The 20,091-nt window shown below is 39.5% G+C and overlaps 1 protein-coding gene across 1 annotated transcript in view; it reads left to right on the forward strand.

Moving 5' to 3' along the window:
* Positions 1-1,912: 1,912 nt before the first annotated feature.
* The window catches only part of SPTBN5 (spectrin beta, non-erythrocytic 5), a 91,128-nt gene continuing 72,949 nt past the window's right edge, over positions 1,913-20,091 (forward strand). The window contains exons 1-15 of the mRNA XM_048306301.1: positions 1,913-2,075; positions 4,641-4,808; positions 5,309-5,428; positions 5,872-6,029; positions 6,921-7,149; positions 10,050-10,681; positions 11,678-11,816; positions 13,201-13,433; positions 13,872-14,025; positions 14,518-14,718; positions 15,880-16,086; positions 17,220-17,411; positions 18,141-18,293; positions 18,831-18,961; positions 19,634-19,885. Of these exons, the coding sequence (XP_048162258.1) occupies positions 1,965-2,075; positions 4,641-4,808; positions 5,309-5,428; positions 5,872-6,029; positions 6,921-7,149; positions 10,050-10,681; positions 11,678-11,816; positions 13,201-13,433; positions 13,872-14,025; positions 14,518-14,718; positions 15,880-16,086; positions 17,220-17,411; positions 18,141-18,293; positions 18,831-18,961; positions 19,634-19,885 (3,080 nt within the window). The 5' untranslated portion in view covers positions 1,913-1,964. The remainder of the gene's footprint in view (positions 2,076-4,640; positions 4,809-5,308; positions 5,429-5,871; positions 6,030-6,920; positions 7,150-10,049; positions 10,682-11,677; positions 11,817-13,200; positions 13,434-13,871; positions 14,026-14,517; positions 14,719-15,879; positions 16,087-17,219; positions 17,412-18,140; positions 18,294-18,830; positions 18,962-19,633; positions 19,886-20,091) is intronic.

Genomic DNA, 20,091 nt, shown 5'->3' on the forward strand with positions numbered 1-20,091 from the left:
TCTACCCATAAAGGGAGAATTTCTAACTTGATGAAAGAGGTGAGCTGTTATATGAGGCCATAGCTCAACAAATAAGCTTCCTTTGTACCTGAATGAAACCAGTTCCATCATTATTCAGGGTGACTGCAGCGTTTGGATAACAATCCTTAAAAAAAAGCCTGCAGATGTTCTGATAAGCATTTGGTAAGCTCCGAAATGGCATTATGATATGGGTTACCTATATGGGTTATTACATGGGAGTGAGTTAATATCACGTCTCCACCAGGGAAAGGCAATTCTTTGAATATCTGCTCTTCAAATGGAGAAAGTAGGCAGTGCTGAACTAGCCCACAACATAAGAAAATATTGTGAGGACGTTCTCCATAACTGTGTCAAACTTTGCTAAATTGTTCCTTCCATTAGGCTTTCATCTACTGTCATGATCTACATGACCTACATCTTCCCTGTGTTGTTGCTGAACTGTCAGGCTTCAATGCTGTCCCTGTTCTGAGGAATTCAAGCACTGAGGGTTAAGAAACATCTGCCCCAGAAAGAAATAATAAAAATGCAGTAACAAATCATTGCTTCTGCACTTTCCATGCCTTTTAACATTGTAAAATGGCAATTTTTTTATACTAAATCAGGGCATGGAAAATTATCAGGCAAGGGATTTCCCATTTGCAGTGGCTGCTGTTGCTGGTTCCTTATTGCTGTCTTCTCATGCTAGGACAGACAAAGTCTTCTTTCCCAGTATTTTATGTTTTATGAATTAAATGAGTACAAAGCCCATAATTGTTCAGAACTTCACCTTTGCAAAAGAAACATGGAATTTCGGGAAGTAGGTCACCCTGCTTCATGTCTCAGAGTTTCTCAGATGTTTCAATTTTTCAGTCTCTTCTCTCTTTTTAGTGGGTTGACAGCAATAGACATGTCTCTCCTCTCCCATCACTACAACAATTTTCTTGGTTTCCCAGCCAGGCTGATACCCAGGTAATACTTATAATTATGGCAGTAGTTCAAGCAGATGATGTTTGGTCACTAAAGGTGTCTGTAGCCACAGATCTTACACTGATTTTTCTCTTTTTTTTTTTAAGTGATCCTCTTGCCTTCATAAAAGCAAGGTCACTGCTGTTACAAATTTACAGTGTAAGCTAAGTGTCTTCAAATGAACTCATCAGTTGAGCTGAAATCTATTTTATTGTGTCACAGACTCTAAAGGGAAGACTCCTCCCTTCTATTCTTTCTGAATATTCAGCTTGGGTGCTATGAGGAATTACAAGCCTGACTTTTCACTGGTATGGATGAGGTAGACAAGAGTGGGGAAGAGGAATAATGCTTCCTGACACCCAGGCTGGGACCTTGCTCATGTGATTATGGACCTGTGTAACCTTCCTTACTGTGATAGATGTGCAAAAACTGAACCTATGTGAGGAAAGAAACAACTTGGTTCCATTTCCTTTCTAAACAGTTCTTTGATTTTTGTTGGGAATACAGTGGTCTGAAAGCCAACAACAGCATCTCGACCAGTCTTCAGAGAATATAACACATTTTCTTTTTGGAAGCTATTTGCCAATTCCTCCTTCTGGCTGTGTCTAAGACCAGTTCTCTGTGATGTGCTTTCAGCACACACATAGAAGTTATTGATGGCTTTCAGGTAGTGGTGGTCCTCATGAGATCAAGGTGTCTGGGTGGACACCAAGAACAAGAAAGTAAATCTGCATAGATACATGTCACATTTTCATCCTGAAGCTAGAGATTTATCTTAAAAGGGTCAGCTCAAGTAGGTAAAAAATAAAGTTGGTGAAATTAAAGTGCAAAGTGCAAGCAAAAGGAAATTCAGGTATTACACTGGGTGTGGTATTGAATCTTGTACCTGTTGGTGCTGGGTTTCCTATATGCACTGGGCATGTGATTTTTTGTAGGTGGCCTGGCAGATCTCTTCAGCTCTCAGCAGCCTACTGAGGTTTCTGACTTCCTAGGTGACCATGGATACTGAATATGAAAAAGACCATATCAAAAAGCTGCAGGAGCAGCGTATGTCCATGCAAAAGAAAACCTTCACCAACTGGATGAACAACGTCTTCTCCAGGAATAATGTAGGTAGCTCCTTCAATTTGGAGATTTTTTTCTGGGGTTTATTTTATTTTATTTCACCCACTGTATCCTTTTTTACATTATTTTTAACGTATTTTTTCTGAATGTTGTCACATGCAAACAAGGAAGACTTTGACTAACCAGAGTGCTCCAGCCTCTATCTTCTACCTCACATCTGTCTCCTTTGTCCATGTTACCAGTCTTCTCTGAAATCAAGGTTTACTTTGTAGATCCATTGTATTGTAATGTCCATTGTACATTGGAGATCCTCTCAGAGGAAAATCCTTATTTGCTTCTTTTTCCTGCAAGTAAATTTTCTGCGGATGTCAGGATTTCCCCAAGCGATGCTCAGTTCTTAATTGCCTGGCCAAAAACTCAGACTTTGTGCTTTGCCTGATCAGTTCATTTTGAGTTGCTGCTCACAGGCTCTGAAGAAGTAGCCTTAATTTTAGCAATTTCAGGCATATTGCCATGCAAGTACAGACCAGTTTGTTTTCAGTACCTCTCAGACTTCAGAGCTAGCGTGCAGTCGATCTGCGTGTGCAAGGTAACACCAGCATATTCCAGTCTCCAGATTTACTGAAGATAAAGTTTCAGGCACAAATGATGTAGCTGTAGCAGAAGAGAATGACATCATCCAAAGCCAATTCCGCTTTCTAGAGTCTGTAGTTGATGGTAATGAAAATGGACGTTGAGGCCACCAAGCAGGACCCGGCCATTGGGTCCATTGTAGCTCATCACCGTGTTTCAGTGCCAGATGGCTTTTTTCAGTGTAACATTTTAAGTTTGTGATTCATACAAAGGCAGCTGCAGAGCACAACAAACTTTCAAATTTATTTTTCTTAGCAGGAGAGAACAAATGCAAAATACGTTCGCATTTTGCCATCTGCAGAAGGTTCAGCTTCTATGGTGTAGGAAATTAGTTCTGTTTAGCTATAGACATATACTTTCTCATTTTAAAAATGCCTTCAAGTTCAAAGATAAAAATGTCAGTCTTAAGTTCCTGCAATGTACTTGCTCATGAATCATAAAAGCCTTGGGAGCAAAGTCTGTGAGAGCTTTCTGAACCATATACGGTAGAGGCAGCAGAGCCGGACATCTTATCTAGGTCTGCCTGGCAGTGTAGTCCCAGCTTTCCAAGGCATGCTTTAAGGTGATTGGATCATACTACAGGGCACTGCAGTGCCCTCAAGTGTACTCTTGACCACTTCAAGTCTAGTACTAAGGATGCTATTGGATTGAATTTGTTAAACTATTTGTGAGTGATGTCTTTATGAGACGAATGAGGCAACAAAGCTATTAAAACAACAGCTGGGTGAGACATAAAGCAGATAAATGAAGTCTGCCTTTTTACGAATTCAAATTGAACTATTCTTCATTTATAGAAGTGTCACAGAATATAACAGCTTTAATTTTTTTTTATTTTAGTACACTATAGGCAGAATTTTAAGTTTTATTTAATATGCAAAAAGAAATAAAGTTGGCAACTAAACAGGGAGGTTTTTTTGTGGAGGTAAACAGTAGAGCACGTTGTAAATCCTTGTTCCATGCACAGTACAGACTTAAAGATTCTTTAAGTTGCTTTTACACTTTTAGTGTTTTTTCCTTTCTTTGGAGAAAAGATCTCTTAAGCTAATTAGTAATTGATCAGAAATTAGAAGGTGCATGCCTGTTGCCTGTCCTTTTTCCTCTTAATATTCCCTGAATTAAAAATATACCGGCTTAGCTTTCTTTTTTCTCGCTCTCTCTCTTTCTCTCTCTCTCTTTCTTTTTCTCTCTTTCTTTCTCTCTTTTTTTGAAGGAAAAAAGATTATTTACTGTAATTTCAAAATCACAGTAAATTATTCTTAGGTGTGTGGTATGGTTTTAATGTCACTTCTAGATGGTAAGTGGCATAAGGCCAAAAGGAAACACCCAAGGCAAGTTCTTGTTAGGTCAGAGTACAGACTGTGTCATGTTGTATCACCTAAGCACTGGGTGACCTCATTACTGGCAGCAATAAAACATATTTTGTAAATGATCTTAACCTTTCACTTAGTGTGAGACTCTGGCTGAAAATATGGAGACTTTGGGTGGTAGTGCAGGTCTAAGCAGGATATGACAAACTTTGTTGAGACTATGGAGTAAAAGATGAGTCATTGAATGGGATTATCAGCTCAACTTTGAAATGAAATGCATTGCTCAGAATAAAATTATTCTGATAAAATAAAAGATTCACTTGAATTGAAATAAAAAATGTGAGCATTTCCAAAAGGTTTGATTTTGAAAATGCTCAATTTTTTTTTATTTTTCAAAATCTCCTGCTTTTTTCTTTTTGTACTCCATTGTGAGTTTGTATTTTTGCTTTGTTGTTTTTTTTAACTTCAGACTACTTTCATAAATAATGTCAGTCCTCCTGCAAATCCATTTGTTCTGAATTAAGACTTACTACTATGTGTAAATATGCATTGTCATAGAGAAGACTCAGTGAAACATCAAGAAGGTGTTGTTTGTTTCGTTTTAAAAGTAGAGGGTTCTCTGTGCCAAATGTTAAGCTGGAGTCTATATTGTCTGGCTGGTCTTTACAGGTAAAGATTGAGATAGAAGACATCTACACAGACTTGAAGGATGGCATCTCTCTCATGAAACTCCTGGAGCTGCTCTCTGGAGAAGATTTGCCCAAACCAAGCCGGGGAAAGATGAGAGTGCATTTTCTAGAGAACAACAGCAAAGCCATCACATTTCTGAAATCCAAGGTATGTTAATACTGATATTAGAGATCACAACTGCTTATCTATGGTACTAATTAATATAGCATCATACTCATTGTAGTTTCTCCGTCTAGTACACAATAACATATCCTCTGAAAGCAGGCCAGGGATTTTATTAAAAGAAAAAAAATTAATCAAATTTTAATTTCTTTGTTATTTGAGTAATATGCTTTAGAAACAGCTAATGTTCCTGTCCTTTGGAGGAAAGGAGCACTGAAATATGTTTCTTTACTCTCCCTAACCACCAGTTTTCAGAATATATATAGGAACTTTAAATCTTTGAGGCCACTATCCCTTTGCCAGGCATTTGCTGAAACTCATCATGAGCAGATATAGGAGCTTGCAGGTCTGTGGACCTATGAAAAGGTGTAAACATAAAACCTTTTTGCTTAAGAAAACAGCCTTAACACCCTCTCTAGTAACAGTTTGTTACACTGAGAGCTGGACACGAGTGCTTTTATGCTGAACAGATACTGGTTTATTAGCAGGTACAAGTAAAAGTTATTGGTCCTGAGAATATTGTAGATGGCGACAGAACCTTAATCCTGGGCCTTATCTGGATCATCATACTTCGATTTCAGATTTCATCTATCAAACTTGATAAGGTAAAACTGTATCTTTGTCTTTTTGCTTGCGCAATTGAATCCACTTTTTTTTCTCGAAGAGACAAAACAGTGACTTGGAGATAGAAAGTACATTCATGTTCTTCACCCTCTTCTACAAATTTTTTACAGACTTTTGACTTCATGTTGAATTTCTCTGTCAACAGTTCTCTCTAGATTTGAGTCCCATGATGCTCCTTTGCTCTTTCTCTGAAGAAGCATCTGCTTTTTTAAATTATTAACATGTACTCTAAGAACATGAAAAACAAGATTCTATAAAGGTATTATGAAATCAAAGTCAATAACTTCTAATAGCACACCTGAATACATCATATTCAGGATCTGTGAATTGGACAAAAGTAAGACAAAGTGATCTTTGGGAACATAAGCTTAAACTCACTGATACTACTTGACACTGATTTTTCTTTTCCCTGCTCTCTCTACAGGAAGAATTTGGAGGCAGAGCTGATGTTCTATTTGCCAATGAAGCCTTATTACTCTGGTGTCAGCATAAAACTGCAAGCTATTCCAATGTGAGTGTGAAGGACTTCTCCAAAAGTTGGAGTGATGGGCTGGCCTTCAATGCACTCATACATGCTCACAGGTAAGATCTGATGGATCAGTTCAGGCAGAGTTGCTCACTGCTGTTTCTAGCTCTGAAACCAGTTGTTCCAAGGTCTGAATTACAGTTTTTGTCAAGAAAATGTCAGATTCTCTCTGCCCTTTCTCACTGAAGACTCTTCTTTCTTAAGTGGATATTCTCTCCTTCTTGGAAGGAAGAACCAAAAGCTCCTGCTTGGTAGCTCCTTTAGTTGGATAAAGAATTGAATTTCCAGGGGAATATCACATATCTGAACAAAGCTGCCCATTTGGTCTTAGCCCCTCAGTCATGTTCCCATTGCTCTTATTCTAAAATCGTTCTTTTAGGCACTGGTTTTATTGTATGAGCTTTGTGAGCATGTATATCTTCCTGTTCAATTGTAATAGAGTAAGCAACTTCTCAGTCTTTCTCCCTTCTCTTTTCCCTTGAAAAAGTGTGACGAAAGCAGCCAAAAGCAGGAGAGAGAAATGACCTATGGTAACCTCAAACACTTCTTTGTCCTCAACAGTTCTGCTACATCTTATACAGGATACCATAGTGGGATTTTGTAACTTCCCAAGCTGGGAGTCACCTCACTTTTCTGGAGGTGCCTCTCTAGTGGGCTTTGGCTTTCACCCATCAGGGAAGACGAGAAATAAGAGAAAGGCAGAGATTTGCTGGGAATAGTAATTCAATTGCATAAAGGACAATTTTCTTCCTGCTATGTAGGCAAGGGGCAATGCTCTTGAATGAAGTTCAGGGTCAAAGTAATTTCAGCATTAATGTCACATAACATTAACAGTTACATGACTATTAACTTAGTCTCATAAACAGTTTATGGTTTATGATCTGAAAGAACTTACTGCAAATATAAATCTTTCTTCATCTCCATGCCCGGTTTTTCTCCCTGCCCAGGCCTGATCTTATCCACTATAGCTCATTGCGGCAGGACCAGCCTATTAAAAACTTGAACAATGCTTTTGATGTTGCTGAGAAAGAGTTTGGAATCAGCAAACTGCTTGATGCTGAGGATGTGGCAGTGCCCTATCCAGATGAGAGATCCATCATGACTTATGTGTCACTCTATTACCACTACTTCTCCAGACTGAAACAAGGCCAGACAATACAAAAGAGACTTACCAAAGTAAGTGTGTGGCTATCTTTGGAAGGTGGAAGTTAAAAACTTAGTTTGGAAGTGGGGGCAGTTTTGTGCAAGCTCAGCTTCAGGATCACTTGAACTGAATCAAAAGGCACAGCCATCTGAAAGACCTTGTACCTTGAGACTTGTACCTGGAGCCTGTACTCTCTGATCTCCAAGAGGGTTGCAATTATCTCACTGAAAATCAATCCCTTTTTCACCTCAGTTTCTGTTTGAGAGCTGATGGGACTCCAAGGAAGCTTGAGGCATACAGATCTCAATAATATTGGGAGAAGATTAAGACTAGGCAAAAGCAGACCTAGTCAACAATTTTCTCATTTAATAGGAAAGATGATCCCTTATTCTGTGGAACTATGGATTTTGATTTCCTATGAAAATCCTCATCCTTTCTAACTCCTTAGGTAGAAAATGAAAAACAAAAAAAAGCAACAAGCAAACAAGCTAAACAAAACCAAACAAACTCAATACCACCACCAATAACAACAACAAAGATACCTAGAGAATGCTAGCTAAATTGGCTAAATTTTTAAAACATTTTTATAAAATGTTCATTAAATTCAGCTAAGCTAAATTTTTTTCTGTTTCCATATACACTTCACCTCACTTAAAATTGTGAGTTATATTAAAAATTACTTGCATCCTGCTGATGGAAAACTAAAGGAATTTTGTAGTTGTTCCACTGATGATGACTTCCCTTGAGAAAATTTCTATCTTCAGAGAAATCTGTTCTTGTTTTGAGAAAAACACAAAAGAAATAGCCTGAAAAAAACCTGCACGTCCAGGATGGGTCCCACATGAACATCTGGACTCGGAGATCTGCCTGTGCAGTTGAGAGGGGGAATACATTGCTTAATGGGAGGCACAAAAATCCAGATGATGCTTCCCTGGTGGTGACAAGGTGAAAAGGTTTTGCAAAGCAGGGTTCGGTGAGCTAAAAATGTGGTCTGGGGCAAGGATTAGATGATCCTGTAACATTGCCCCTCATAGCACCAATGATGGTGTTGAGGGAGTGTCTGGAGGATGCTCTTTGTCAGAAGACTCAATGCAAGGAGCAGGGAGTTGGACTCGATGGTTGTTATGGGACCATCCAACTCGAGATACTCTAGGATTCTATGTATTAGAACAGCATGTTCTCCAAAGAGATGCATTAGATGAGAGCAGGACTTGGGATTCAGTCAAAGTTTGGGCATCAGTGAGGAGAGTGGGCAGTAGGACTTCACTGCCCTACACGAGTCACAGGATTTTGGCCAGGAGACATTATTTATCTTTTGATAAACATGAAATGGTCCTTGAGCCCACAAGCATATATTAGAGGAACTATAAGGAGCAATTAGGCCATAACTTTTGTATTTTATGAATAAACAGTTTGTTTACTCTGTCATTTTTCGATTCTCTTTGCGCTCCACTGTTTTTTTCCATTTTCTCATAGTTATATTTATTCTTTCTTTTCTTTCTCTCCACTTACCTACTTCTTTTTCTCCCTTCGACTCCTTCGCTATTTTTAGCCTGTCTCTAATATTGCGTTCCTGTCTTCCTGCATTTCTGGCACACACAAACATTCAGAAGGAGAAGGAAACAGATGTTAATCTCTTCATGTCCTTAGTCCCCTCAAATAGGCAGCTCTGAATTTACTAATAGGATTGGGAGGGAAGCCTGAATGTATCAAGGAAGCCTTTGAGTTCAGACTAAGTGTGTGACCAGGATGGCAGAGAGAAACAGCTCGGGGAGGCAAATCTCCTTTCCCTCTCCCATCTGAGGTGACCATGCATTTGCTATGATCTTTCAGCAAGAACTGGGTACGATGACAGAAAATACAGAAGGGAGCCCTGATGTCACAGGGCTGCTTTTCCTGCACTAAAGGCTGGTGCTATTTTACTCCTGTTACAAGACTGCAGCACTTAGTCAAGTGCACTTTCTGGTAGGCAAAAGCAGATTACCACTTGGAAAGTCTGGGTCTTTTCTCAGTGCCATCTCCCTCACTAATCTGCCTGGCTGGAGCAGGCAAACTCAGCAGCATGATAGAGGCAGGCAACATTGTTCAGTACTAAACCTGACATTTGCAGGAGTAAAGATCTGCATCTTTACTAAATTAGGGTAAAGAAAAAAATAAGAAGAAGTAAAAAGACAAAGACGGAAAAAATGTAAAATGGAAAGAAAGGATGATTTCATTCTAACACCTTTTATTTTATTAGGGATTTCATTCTAGATGTTTGCTCCAGTATTTACTTGAACTTGAAATAAAGGCAGGTCAGGCCCCAAATGAAACAGGTGAATGTCTTGGACTTGAAAAGTTAGTGTTGAATCAGAGTTAACATCTTTACCAAAGCCCTGTTTGGCCATGAAACATTTTCTAAAAATTTTTATAAAGACAAACAGTTCCAATAGAAGAGATTGAGAAGGGGCTGTTTGACCACAGTCTGCTGTGTGCATGTGAGAGAACCAGGATCTTGTCAGATGGTCTCCTAAGATCCTAAGTGGTGAAGCTAAGAGGGTGTAACTTCGTATTAGGATAGAATTGTTTGGGGTTGAGGAATGAGACTGGAAAAAAAGTCTGGGTTTTTCGATTGTGAAAAAAAATCTGAACCCTCAGTTTGTGATTCTTGCTTTCTAGTCATCCCACACAGGAATTGCTAACAGTCTCCACACACATGCTGTTAATTCCAAAATTAATGTTTTCTTAAATAAAAACTGATAATGAGACATATGATATTTATTTATCTGTGTTTTATGGAAAGCTGTTTTAGGGTTTCACTTGACCTCAGACGTGACAGCTATCACCACATCACTATAAACATGTGACCACTTCTGAAGATGCTGCTTTCTGTTCACCCACCTTGCTTCATTCTGTTCCTTATGTGGCTTGTAACTTTATATTCCCACCACAGATTGTGTTCTTCCTGGAGGAGATAGATGACTTGAAGCTTCAGTATGAGCAGATGGTCTCTGACCTCCTGAAATGGATTAAACAGAAGGTGGTGGAGCTGGATGACCGTCATTTCCCCAACTCTCTTCAGGAAATGTGGCTGCTCATGGCCAACTTTAAAACCTTCCGCACTGTGGAGAAACCCCCCAAATACCAAGAGAAGGGCATGATTGAAGCTCATCTCTTCAACATCAGGACCAAGCAGAGGGCCAATAACCAACGGCCATACTTGCCCCCAGAGGGGAAGATGCTGCAGGATGTGGAAAAGCACTGGATCATCCTGGAAAAGTCAGAGCACAGCCGAGGAAAGGCACTGCAGAAGGAGATGCTGAGGCTAGAAAGGCTGGAACAGCTAGCCCAGAGGTTCCTGAAGAAGGCAGCCCTGCGTGAGTCCTACTTGGAAGACATGAGGAAAGTGATCGGGAAGCAGGACTTCTGGCCAGAGAGTGTGGACAGGATGGAGGCTGCCAGTAAGAAGCTGGAAGCCATTGTGGCAGATGTCCTGCCCAGGAGGGAACGCTTCACAGCTTTGGATGAAATGGCCACCATTATCAGCCAGGAGAACTATCACGGCAAAGATCAAATCTTGCAGAAGTGAGTGATGGTTGTGAGGTTTTGTAGTGGTGGAGGTCAAAATTAGTTGAAATTCTGTGGTGTAGTGGAAGAAAATTAGTTATAACTGTGAATCTTGTCTCTGCTCCTCATGAGTAGAACTGTCAGGAATTTCTTCTACCTGTGAACAGTTTCAGCAGATAAGGCAGACGCTTCATCTTCAAAATTCTGATTTTTTTCCTTGAATGGTCAAGTCCTCAGACTGATTTAGGGCGAGAAATAATTTTGGGTATTTTTGTTATATATGAGAATATACCTAAAAATCTCTACCAGATATTCCATCTGCCATCAAAATGCTTAGAGAGATACTCTTTTTTTTCCCCAAATCAACACATTTCTATTTCAGTCTCCAATTTGGGGAGATACAGATTGGTTAAGGCAATTGGTTAAGTATTCTCAGACTTATTCAATTTTGGAGCAAATCTTGAGAAATTATAAATTCTCTGATTATCTCATGTTATTATGTAACCTGATTTGTGAGTATCTAAGGATGCCATATGAATAACTTCTCTTGTGGCATTTTAGTGGTTTTCTAAATTAAGACAAAATCAGGACCCTCTGTGAAAACTCAGAAAAAGAGTTATAAAAGAGTAAATCAAACTGTGAGATCAGACTGTGACTTATTATGTGGTTTAGGTTGAAGTCTTACTTTAAGCAGCCATTTCAAGACCACTTCTTTGTTTCCAAGCCTTTCCACTGTATCAAGGAAAAGCACTGTAACAAAGAAAAGGATGTTTTATGAACATTCTTAAAAACAACATCTAAATTTTAAAAAGTCAATGACACTTGATGTGCTAGTCAAACCTCCTATAACAACATTGCTTTGACCTGTTTTGTGTTCCTGGCCTGTCCTCTTGCACTGATGTCAAGAGTCGTGTGTGTTCATTTAGCTCCTCTAAAGCCGCAAGCACTGAGAATCCTCCAGTGCTGCCCAAAGTCTTTGGTCCAAACTGGTAATTTCTTTCTCTTCCTTTGTAGGCAAAAGAGCATTTCAAAGCAATGGCAGGATCTCCTGGATCAGCTGCAGAGAAGAGAGCAATCCCTGGGAACAATGCAGGAAATTCTGGGCCTCCTGAGGGACATAGATGCCATTACAGAGGAGCTGAAAGAGCTGCAGGTACAGAGCCCTCTCCACCAGCACACAACTTGCAGTACTGCCAGTGTGTGTCCCCATGTTCCAGGGACTGTCTGGTGCCAACAGGAGATAAGCCTATCAGCTATAGAAAAAATACACTATTTTTACCTAGATGCCTAACTGAGCATTTCAGTTCATCATCACAGGTAACTACACAAGAAAAAACCAGGCTTTGCTATAGGGAGTTTCCCTAATCAGAAAGCCAGGTATCCTACTACGTGGAATGCACTACAGGTTCAAGTTACACAGTAAAATAAAGACGGGAAATAATATTTTCTAAATTTACAAGTGCAAAAGCAAAAGTGGAATAAAACCATCTTCTGTTTCCATTCCACGTAATTCTTCTGAATTAGCTTCTGGAAGTACCTGCAGTATTTATACAGATGGGAATTAGCTCAGGCTTACAGGTCTATAAGATCATGAGAAAGGAAAGTTCCACTGTAAACGCATAGTGATTGCTCTTAGAAAGAATTTCCAACTGTTACCAGAGTGTCAGAGTGCAAATCTTCTCTTTAGCATGAGAAATAACTGGGTTCATATTGATTTTGTAATGGAAGGAAGTATGTATACATCCTTTGCCTTGAAGACAGAAAAATTCTTATGACTACAGGTTGCCTTGTACCCAAGCTGAAAGAGTAACTGTGCTATATGAAGTTGTGAATTTCGAATTAAAGATAAGAGCTATCTCTAAGTTATAAATATTTCTGTCCTAGTGTTAGGAGACAAAGAACATCTAATGGTAATAGTGTCATTGGAACAACAATAGCCTGAGAATATGGGAAAAGATTGGTATGGAAAGATAGTACCCTAGGATTAGTAGTTGTATCCATCGATACAACTAGAAAGAAGACAGACTGGTAAGAGTTTGTCATCAGTAACCAATTAAATACTATAAAGTACTTATTTTCATTATTTAGATAGACAAGTAAGCTCCTCAAATAAAAGAACATTGCAGTTAGGACATACCATAGAATGGGATATTGTAGAATTCTTCAAATACAAACTGTGAATCAATCTGCCTACAGATGGGTCTATAGCAAAGGGATATTCATTGTGTCTGCAAATTCTGAGGCCTTGAGTGCTTAATCAGAAGAAATATCTTAGGTGCAAAAACAGATGCTTATTTGATGAGCCTTTTACTTGCACTGAAGCAGATAGAAACTCTGAATTGTTGCCATTAGCTTGTGGAATTGAAAGAAGAGTGTAATTTCTCTAAATAGGCAGCATTTTAGCTTTACCTAACTGACATTCTTGGATATTTAGAAGCTATGAGAGAAAACAGGAACCTTTCAACTGATTTATTTGCACTGAGACCCTGGATGCACTCTCTGAAAATGCCTTTTTTTTCTTCTCACTTTGTTTGTAGGTGCTAGTGAATTCCCAGGACTGTGGGAAGCAGCTCCTGGAAGTAGTAGATTTGCTGCAGAATCACAACTTGGTTGACTCGCAGATCTCTTCCTATGATGGCAGATTGTCACACATCACCCAGAGGACAGCAGAGATCAGCAAGGACAGCACAGTTAAATCAGAATTGCTTTATGCAAAAGTTCAGATGCTTCGTCAGCTGTACCAGAAACTTACAGCTCAGAGCAAGTCACGGTAGGGCTATAGTTGTGGCTCTGTTCTTCCTGATTAGGTTGCCCAATCCTAATTCTTTAATCAGAAGGCACAGCTCCCCAGCATTTGAAAATTTTTCATTTCTCTAATTATGAAGACATAACAAAAACAACTCAATTGTATTGACTGCAATTGACTGAAAGGATCGCTCACTTTCATAGATGAAGATTAGCTGAATTCTCAGCATTTATTAAAACTTGCTTTATGAGAAGTCTGAATAGAAAATGATTATCTCCTCATCTCCTGGAGAAAGAAGGAAAAGTAATTTTGTTTCTTTGTCTTATTCCATAAATATGACATAGTATATAACAAAGAGGAACTGAAGGCATTCAAATTCTGGATTTCTAAATTTTTCTTTGATTATTCTACCACTGTCTTCATGGAATCCTAATTCTGACTGTCATACACTGTTTCCCTCAGTAAATCTCAGCTAGAAGAGTCTTTGAAGCTTTTTGAATTCTTCCGTGACTGCAAAGAAGAAGAATCATGGATCTCTGAGAAATGGAAGCTGGCAAGGATGACAACATTAGGGAAAGATGTCAGCCAGATCACAGCCTCTATTCAGAAGAACAAGGTATTGTACTTTGCTGCTGCTGCCTTGTCTTTGCATTAAAGCGAGATTTTAGAACATCAGTGTCTTTCAGTTCAGTCAGTGCAGCACTTATAAGAAAGCTGTCACACTAATCCTTATCTCAAGTGTCATGATCAGAGTTTTGAATTTTAAAAAAATGTACAGGGTAGGGATTTTTTTCCGAAAGAGGGGAAGGAAGGGGTAGAGAAGGAATATGCTCCATACTGGACTAGAAGTGGGGCTTCTTGTGAAGACACTGGCTTCCATATTAGCTAACATTTGATGGGTGAAAAAAAAGGTTGCTTGTTTCCATGTTTCTCACCTTCTTTTCCTGGCCAAGAGAGATGAGCGTAAAGAGAGAGACAGTGAAAAGATAAGACATGGGTCTGGTCTCTTGGAAATGTATGCGTGACAGTAGCAGAGAATAGGATCCACTCTTTTCTCTTGGCTGGTAGGGAATGAGCTGTGCTGACACGTTTCCTGTCCTTGTGCTAGGCTCTTGAAGCAGAGTGCAATTCACACAGGGCCATATGTGCAGATGTGATGAGGAGGGGCTGGGAGCTGAGCCAAAAGAACCCCATGCGCCAGGACGACATTCTGAGGCAGACAGACAACCTCCAGAAGCTGTGGCAGCAGCTCCAAGATGAGGTGGCTGATCGCAAAAGCCGCCTGCAGGCAGCAGCCCTCATCAAACAGGTAAGAGGGTTCTGCTGGGGTGTGTGGTAGGGGGGACATGGATGTGGCTTAGTTCTGCCCTGTGCCCCGACCTGGAAGGCAACAGAGGCAGGAAAGCCTTCACCTGTTGCTCTACAAAAAGATCTCTGGCAGTGAAGTCTCAATCCTCTTGCAAGCCAGGCAGGTGGGAGATTTGAGCAGCTGGGAGTTGCTCTAAAGGTAAAAGTGCTAATAGAAATAACTCACATGATAGTGCTAATGCAGAGTCTTTTTAGAGGGTGGGATCAGGTAGCTGTGTGATATATTTCTAAAATGAAAAAAAATTCCAAAGACCACCAACAAAATAATGTGTTGTAAGACTTAGATTGACCATGAATTTCACAAATCCTGCAAAGTGTTTGTTTGACACTTCCATTATGACCAATGATTTTATTCCCACAAACATTCACACATCTGCAAATAAAGAATTTGTATAAAAGCAGTGTTCTTAAATCTTATCACATTATCTCAGGCATTCTCATTCTCCCCTTCTTAAGAAGATTTTGCTCAGTATGTTGTTTCCATGAAATGTTTGAACAAAACTGAACAGCTTTTTTCTTGAGAAAGTCTAAATTTTCTCTTCTCTCTAGCAAGATTAACACCGTTACGGTGTTTAAGTTCTTTCTTTGTCCATCTTTACTATGTGTTTTCTTTTTTTTTCTGTTGTACCTTTATTCTATACCTAAAAACCTTGTTTTACTTTTCTACAACCATAGCCAGGCAGGCTGCAAATTCCGGAAAATAGTAAACTTCTGTTGTAGACCAAATTCATTGCTTGTTCCTTAAACATTTAGAAAATATCTGTTGGTATTACATTGTGCCTACTAACATCATACATTGTTATGTATGATGCTGCTGTTATGCACCATGAAGTTTTAGCTAGTTAGGAGTTTTTAAAGAGCTGTATAGGCAATCCTTGAATCTCTTTACTCACTGTGATTCTGTGAATTGTCTGTGTTGTGAGCATGAAATACCTCACAGGTTTAGAGCTACCTTATCCATAGCTTTCACAACACCTGGAATTAACCTTACAGCTACAGACCTAATGGTGTTTCTCCTTACTCATAATTTTACAAAGAGGAAGGAGCTGGATATGACACTTTCAGGATGAATCCAGGTGGTTTTTTCCCTGTGTTCCTTCAGTACTTTGCTGACATCGATGAAGCAAACTCCTGGTTGCGAGAAAGGCAGCCCCTTCTTGCCAGCAAGGACTATGGCAAAGATGAATCAAGTGCTGAAGCACTGTTGCACCGTCACTTGCGCCTGGAGAAGGAGATTGCAGCCTATTCCTCTGAGATGAGGCGCCTCAAAGAGCAGGCTGACGTTGCAGCACAGCAAGCTCCAGCTGCAGTAAGTAGATGAGGGATTGTGTCACATTGTGTTGAAGAATGTAAACAAAATGGGTTTTCAATTATTTATTTTTTATTTGTTTTGCCAAAATAGAATATTCCAAGTTAAGTTTTTTACTAGAATTGAGGCAAATTTTTAGGTGACAAAGAGGGTCCTTGTCTGCTCATAACACACCTAGTTAGTATTTTTTGAAGCCCTAGAAATATTCTCATATATATTAGTTCCCTCTACTGGTCCTCATAAATACATTCTCAATCTTTATTCTCATAAAATTATTAATTTCAATAATCTTTAAAAGCAGACATTTAACCAAAACATCCCAACAAATTCTTTTGGTACCCTAATGTAGTGAAGAGCTATCCCACAACTCCAGAAGCAATTCATACCATCCCTTATTTTTAAGGCAGATGAGATGAAATCAATCTCTTCAGGTGCCCCTCTTTTTCACTGACTAGAAAGGGAACTTTGGACTTGAGATCAGCTCATTTAATAACAGAATTCAGGGAACATGAATGAATGAATGGCATATTTCATAGCTTGCTTCTTTTAAATGTCTATATTCACTCAATGTTTAGCCCAATAAATTTGAGAGCAGTGGGCATCACTTGTGGTCTTTACCTCATCAATCCAACATTGTTATTAGAAAAAAATTTTATTACTTTGCTATGAAATGTGAAAAAGCACATGACAAGATAGTGTTGATGCACAAATAGAAGTATTGATTCACAGGTTTTGAAACTGGAAGTGTTCAGGTGCTAAAACATCACCACAAAGAGAACCATGAGCATAGTCAATTGTCTTGCTTTGTTGGCACTTCTAAAAATAAAAAAGAGCCCTTACAACCAAGCAAATTTGATTTGGGCAGAAAATGAGAATTTTTACTCAATCCATATATTTTAAAATGAGCTAAATTAAACTTCTTCTTTAAACAAAACCAAAATGCTTTTCAGTTTTTTGATTTATTTTTTCAGAATAGAACAGTGGAAACAGTTTCCAAAAAATACTGGAAGTTTTCAGTTTCAAGGGTCAGAATGTTGTATTTGAGCTAACAAGTCCAAATTTTCCTTCCATGTGAAATTTTTATCCAAATCAGAAATTTACATCCATTGATCTTGTTAACATTTTTTTAACAGATGACAAAGAGGGAAGCCCCAAGTGACTTAAATCAAAAGACAGTTAAGCTGCCGTTCAGTCGAACCTGGGCAACATCTGAAACTGCATCCACTGGAACCTCAAGTCCAGATGATCATTTTCTTCCAGAGAATATCTGGAAGACCCAGGAAGAAATAGATTCACTTTACGAACATCTACAGAGCATGGCTGAGGTATAATATCCCCTTCTGCTTTGCAGTTCATGGAAAAGTCAAGTCCAAATCAGTTCAAATTGAAATTAAATGCTGTGCTGGCTTCTGCTTTTCAGTTCAATAATGTGCCTCATCCTCTTAATTCCTGTAGGGCTTCAAGGTTTGAGATTATCATTGAAATTTTATATCAAAACACAATTTATGTCAGCAAATTTCCCATTTACAGCCCAGTATTTTTAGTCCATGAAGAGAAGATTCTTTTGTGTAATCTTCCCCCCCACATACACCCCTTAATGCTTGCTTGCTGTAGCTCCTAAATCACCGGGCTGTCTTGCCTGACACCAGAAAAAATAAACTGTAACCTGCATTTTCAATTTGCTACTTTTCACTACCAGCTGCTCTAATCATGCCCTAAAGACCAACACAAACATGCTGTATGTGACTTTTACATATTCTAGAGACCACTGCCTTAAGTCTTCAGCCAGCAGCAGCAAGTAGCACAGCAGCCTCCCTGCCTGTCTGTGGGCTGAGCACTCTCCAAATTATTCTCTTATACTTTTAAACCTCTGTTGCTCTGGGAAGAAGAACTGTGATCTTAAAATTTCATGTTCTATTCTCTTCCAGTAGTGTCTGGGAAAACTACTAAGCTACCACCTGTGTATTGTAGCTTAAATGCAAGGATCTTTTTTCTGTTGCTACAAATGGTAAGGAGTTATTACAGCAATAGTTAAGTCTTCATCTGTTTTACAGAGCAGAAAAAAGGCTCTGGAGGAGATGATTGGATATTATCGCTTCTGTAGCTCTTGTGAAGAATTTCAGTCATGGATGAGAGATAAAGAGAACATTTTCCGGACTCTTCAACCTCAAGCAGACAATGTGGAGGTCATGCAGCAGAAATATCAGGTACCCCTTTTTCCTCTTCACAGATGACACCTTTTAAATCAAATTGGCCTTTAAGAGAAAAGATGAAGATGAGAAATGATGTTTTGAGAGCCTTTTCATTAATTTCAACTTAGAGAGTCCTGCATAGATCAGATATTTCTTTTGTACAGACTATGCCAAATTACTGAAGCTGATGTGACTCTGTCCCTTTATCTTCCTGTGAACATGGTATCCTGTACAAATATCATGGTACAAAAGGATTCTTTCTGTGGTTTATCTTATATCATTTTAAAAAAGTACCCAATTATGAAAAAATCCGTCAGTGCACTTGTGTCCCAGTGGAGTGGGACATATGTTGACAGACGTAATGTGCACACCAGGGAGGTCAGGGGGCTGCATGAGACTTGTGTGCACAGATGTGCATGGAGTCAGCAGGCAGGCAAATGGAGAAGCCAACTGTGAAAGTGGGACATGAGTGGATATAAGAGATTATTGAGAATTGTGTCCACAGAAACGGAAACCCCCCAAGTTCTTCATTCTTGTATTTTTCCATTTTAGAGATTTTTAACAGAACTGGCTGCGGGGAAAGGCCAGCTGGAAGACATTGAAAACTTAGCTTCTAAATACAGAAAGATCAGTCCCAGCAAATATTTTGAGATCCAGACTTGGATGGAAGAGATCAACATCAGGTAAAAGTGCTACAGATAAGCAGAGAGTTGCTCATGGGGGCAATTGGAGAGCTGACCATTCATATCCCTTCTAGACAACAGTGCCACCAGCAGGAAATGGGCAGCCCTCACCTGTCTGTAGTCTGGCCCTGAGCCCAGTGCCATGTCTTCAGGACTGAGGAGTGCTCCTAGGACCCTGACACCAAGTCACTTAAACTGTAGAAATTTGTGTGTGCATGTTAAAGCACAATGTGAATTCGTCCACGGGTGATAGTGATGTATTCAGAGTAGTTCTGCAGCACTGCAGCTGATTTGGTTACTTAAGCATCAGGGTGAGGACACACTTCACAAATCTTGAAAGGAACATCAAACCATGTTTGACTTCACCAGGAGTATTTAGTACCTGTTGTGAATGCATTCCTGGCACCCTGTCACTCAGTGGGCACACCCAGGTCCTGACTTTAACCATAGTTGTTTATTTGCATCATGTTCAGAGTGTCCTGGCCACCTGAGCAAGGTCCCCTTGTTTGAGATGGCACTGATACGAACTTTGCTGTTGTGAGGGAGTGCTAGTTTTCACCCCTGCCCAGCCTACTTAAGTCCTGATGAAATCTTTATACAAGACTTTTTCTGAACAGAAAACAGATATCGTTCATGTATAACAATGGCTATAAATTTTTATCTGTCTTCAAGATGGCAATGCATGGAAACTCTGAAGGAGGAGAAAGGCTCTGAGCTGATTGGAGTGGCTGATGTGAGGACATTTCTTCAGGACTGTCAGAGCATAGGAGTGCTACTGCAAGACAAGATGGTCCAACTCAGGGATCTGGAACCAGGGAACTCTCCTGCTGGACTGGAGTCAGACAAGCGCAAACTGTACACAATTGAGAGAGAGGTCTTGGTGATAGAGAGGAAAATTGAATACTTGAGGAGTGTTGCAAAATCGTAAGAAACATTCTCCTTGTTTCCACTTTCTTTGCTAGTTCTCGAAGATCATGCTGTAAATTATGGCTATAAAGAGAATGAGTAGCTTTTAAAGTTTTTCTTTCTAGAAACCCAAAGAACTCACTTGCCTGCTGGATTGAGCTGATTTCTCTTGAGTGTGGCTGGGTGACTAGGGAGGTGTTTGTTTCCAGGCTTCACAGCTATAA

Source organism: Corvus hawaiiensis, chromosome 6 (genome assembly GCF_020740725.1).
Source record: "Corvus hawaiiensis isolate bCorHaw1 chromosome 6, bCorHaw1.pri.cur, whole genome shotgun sequence".
Taxonomy (NCBI): domain Eukaryota; kingdom Metazoa; phylum Chordata; class Aves; order Passeriformes; family Corvidae; genus Corvus; species Corvus hawaiiensis.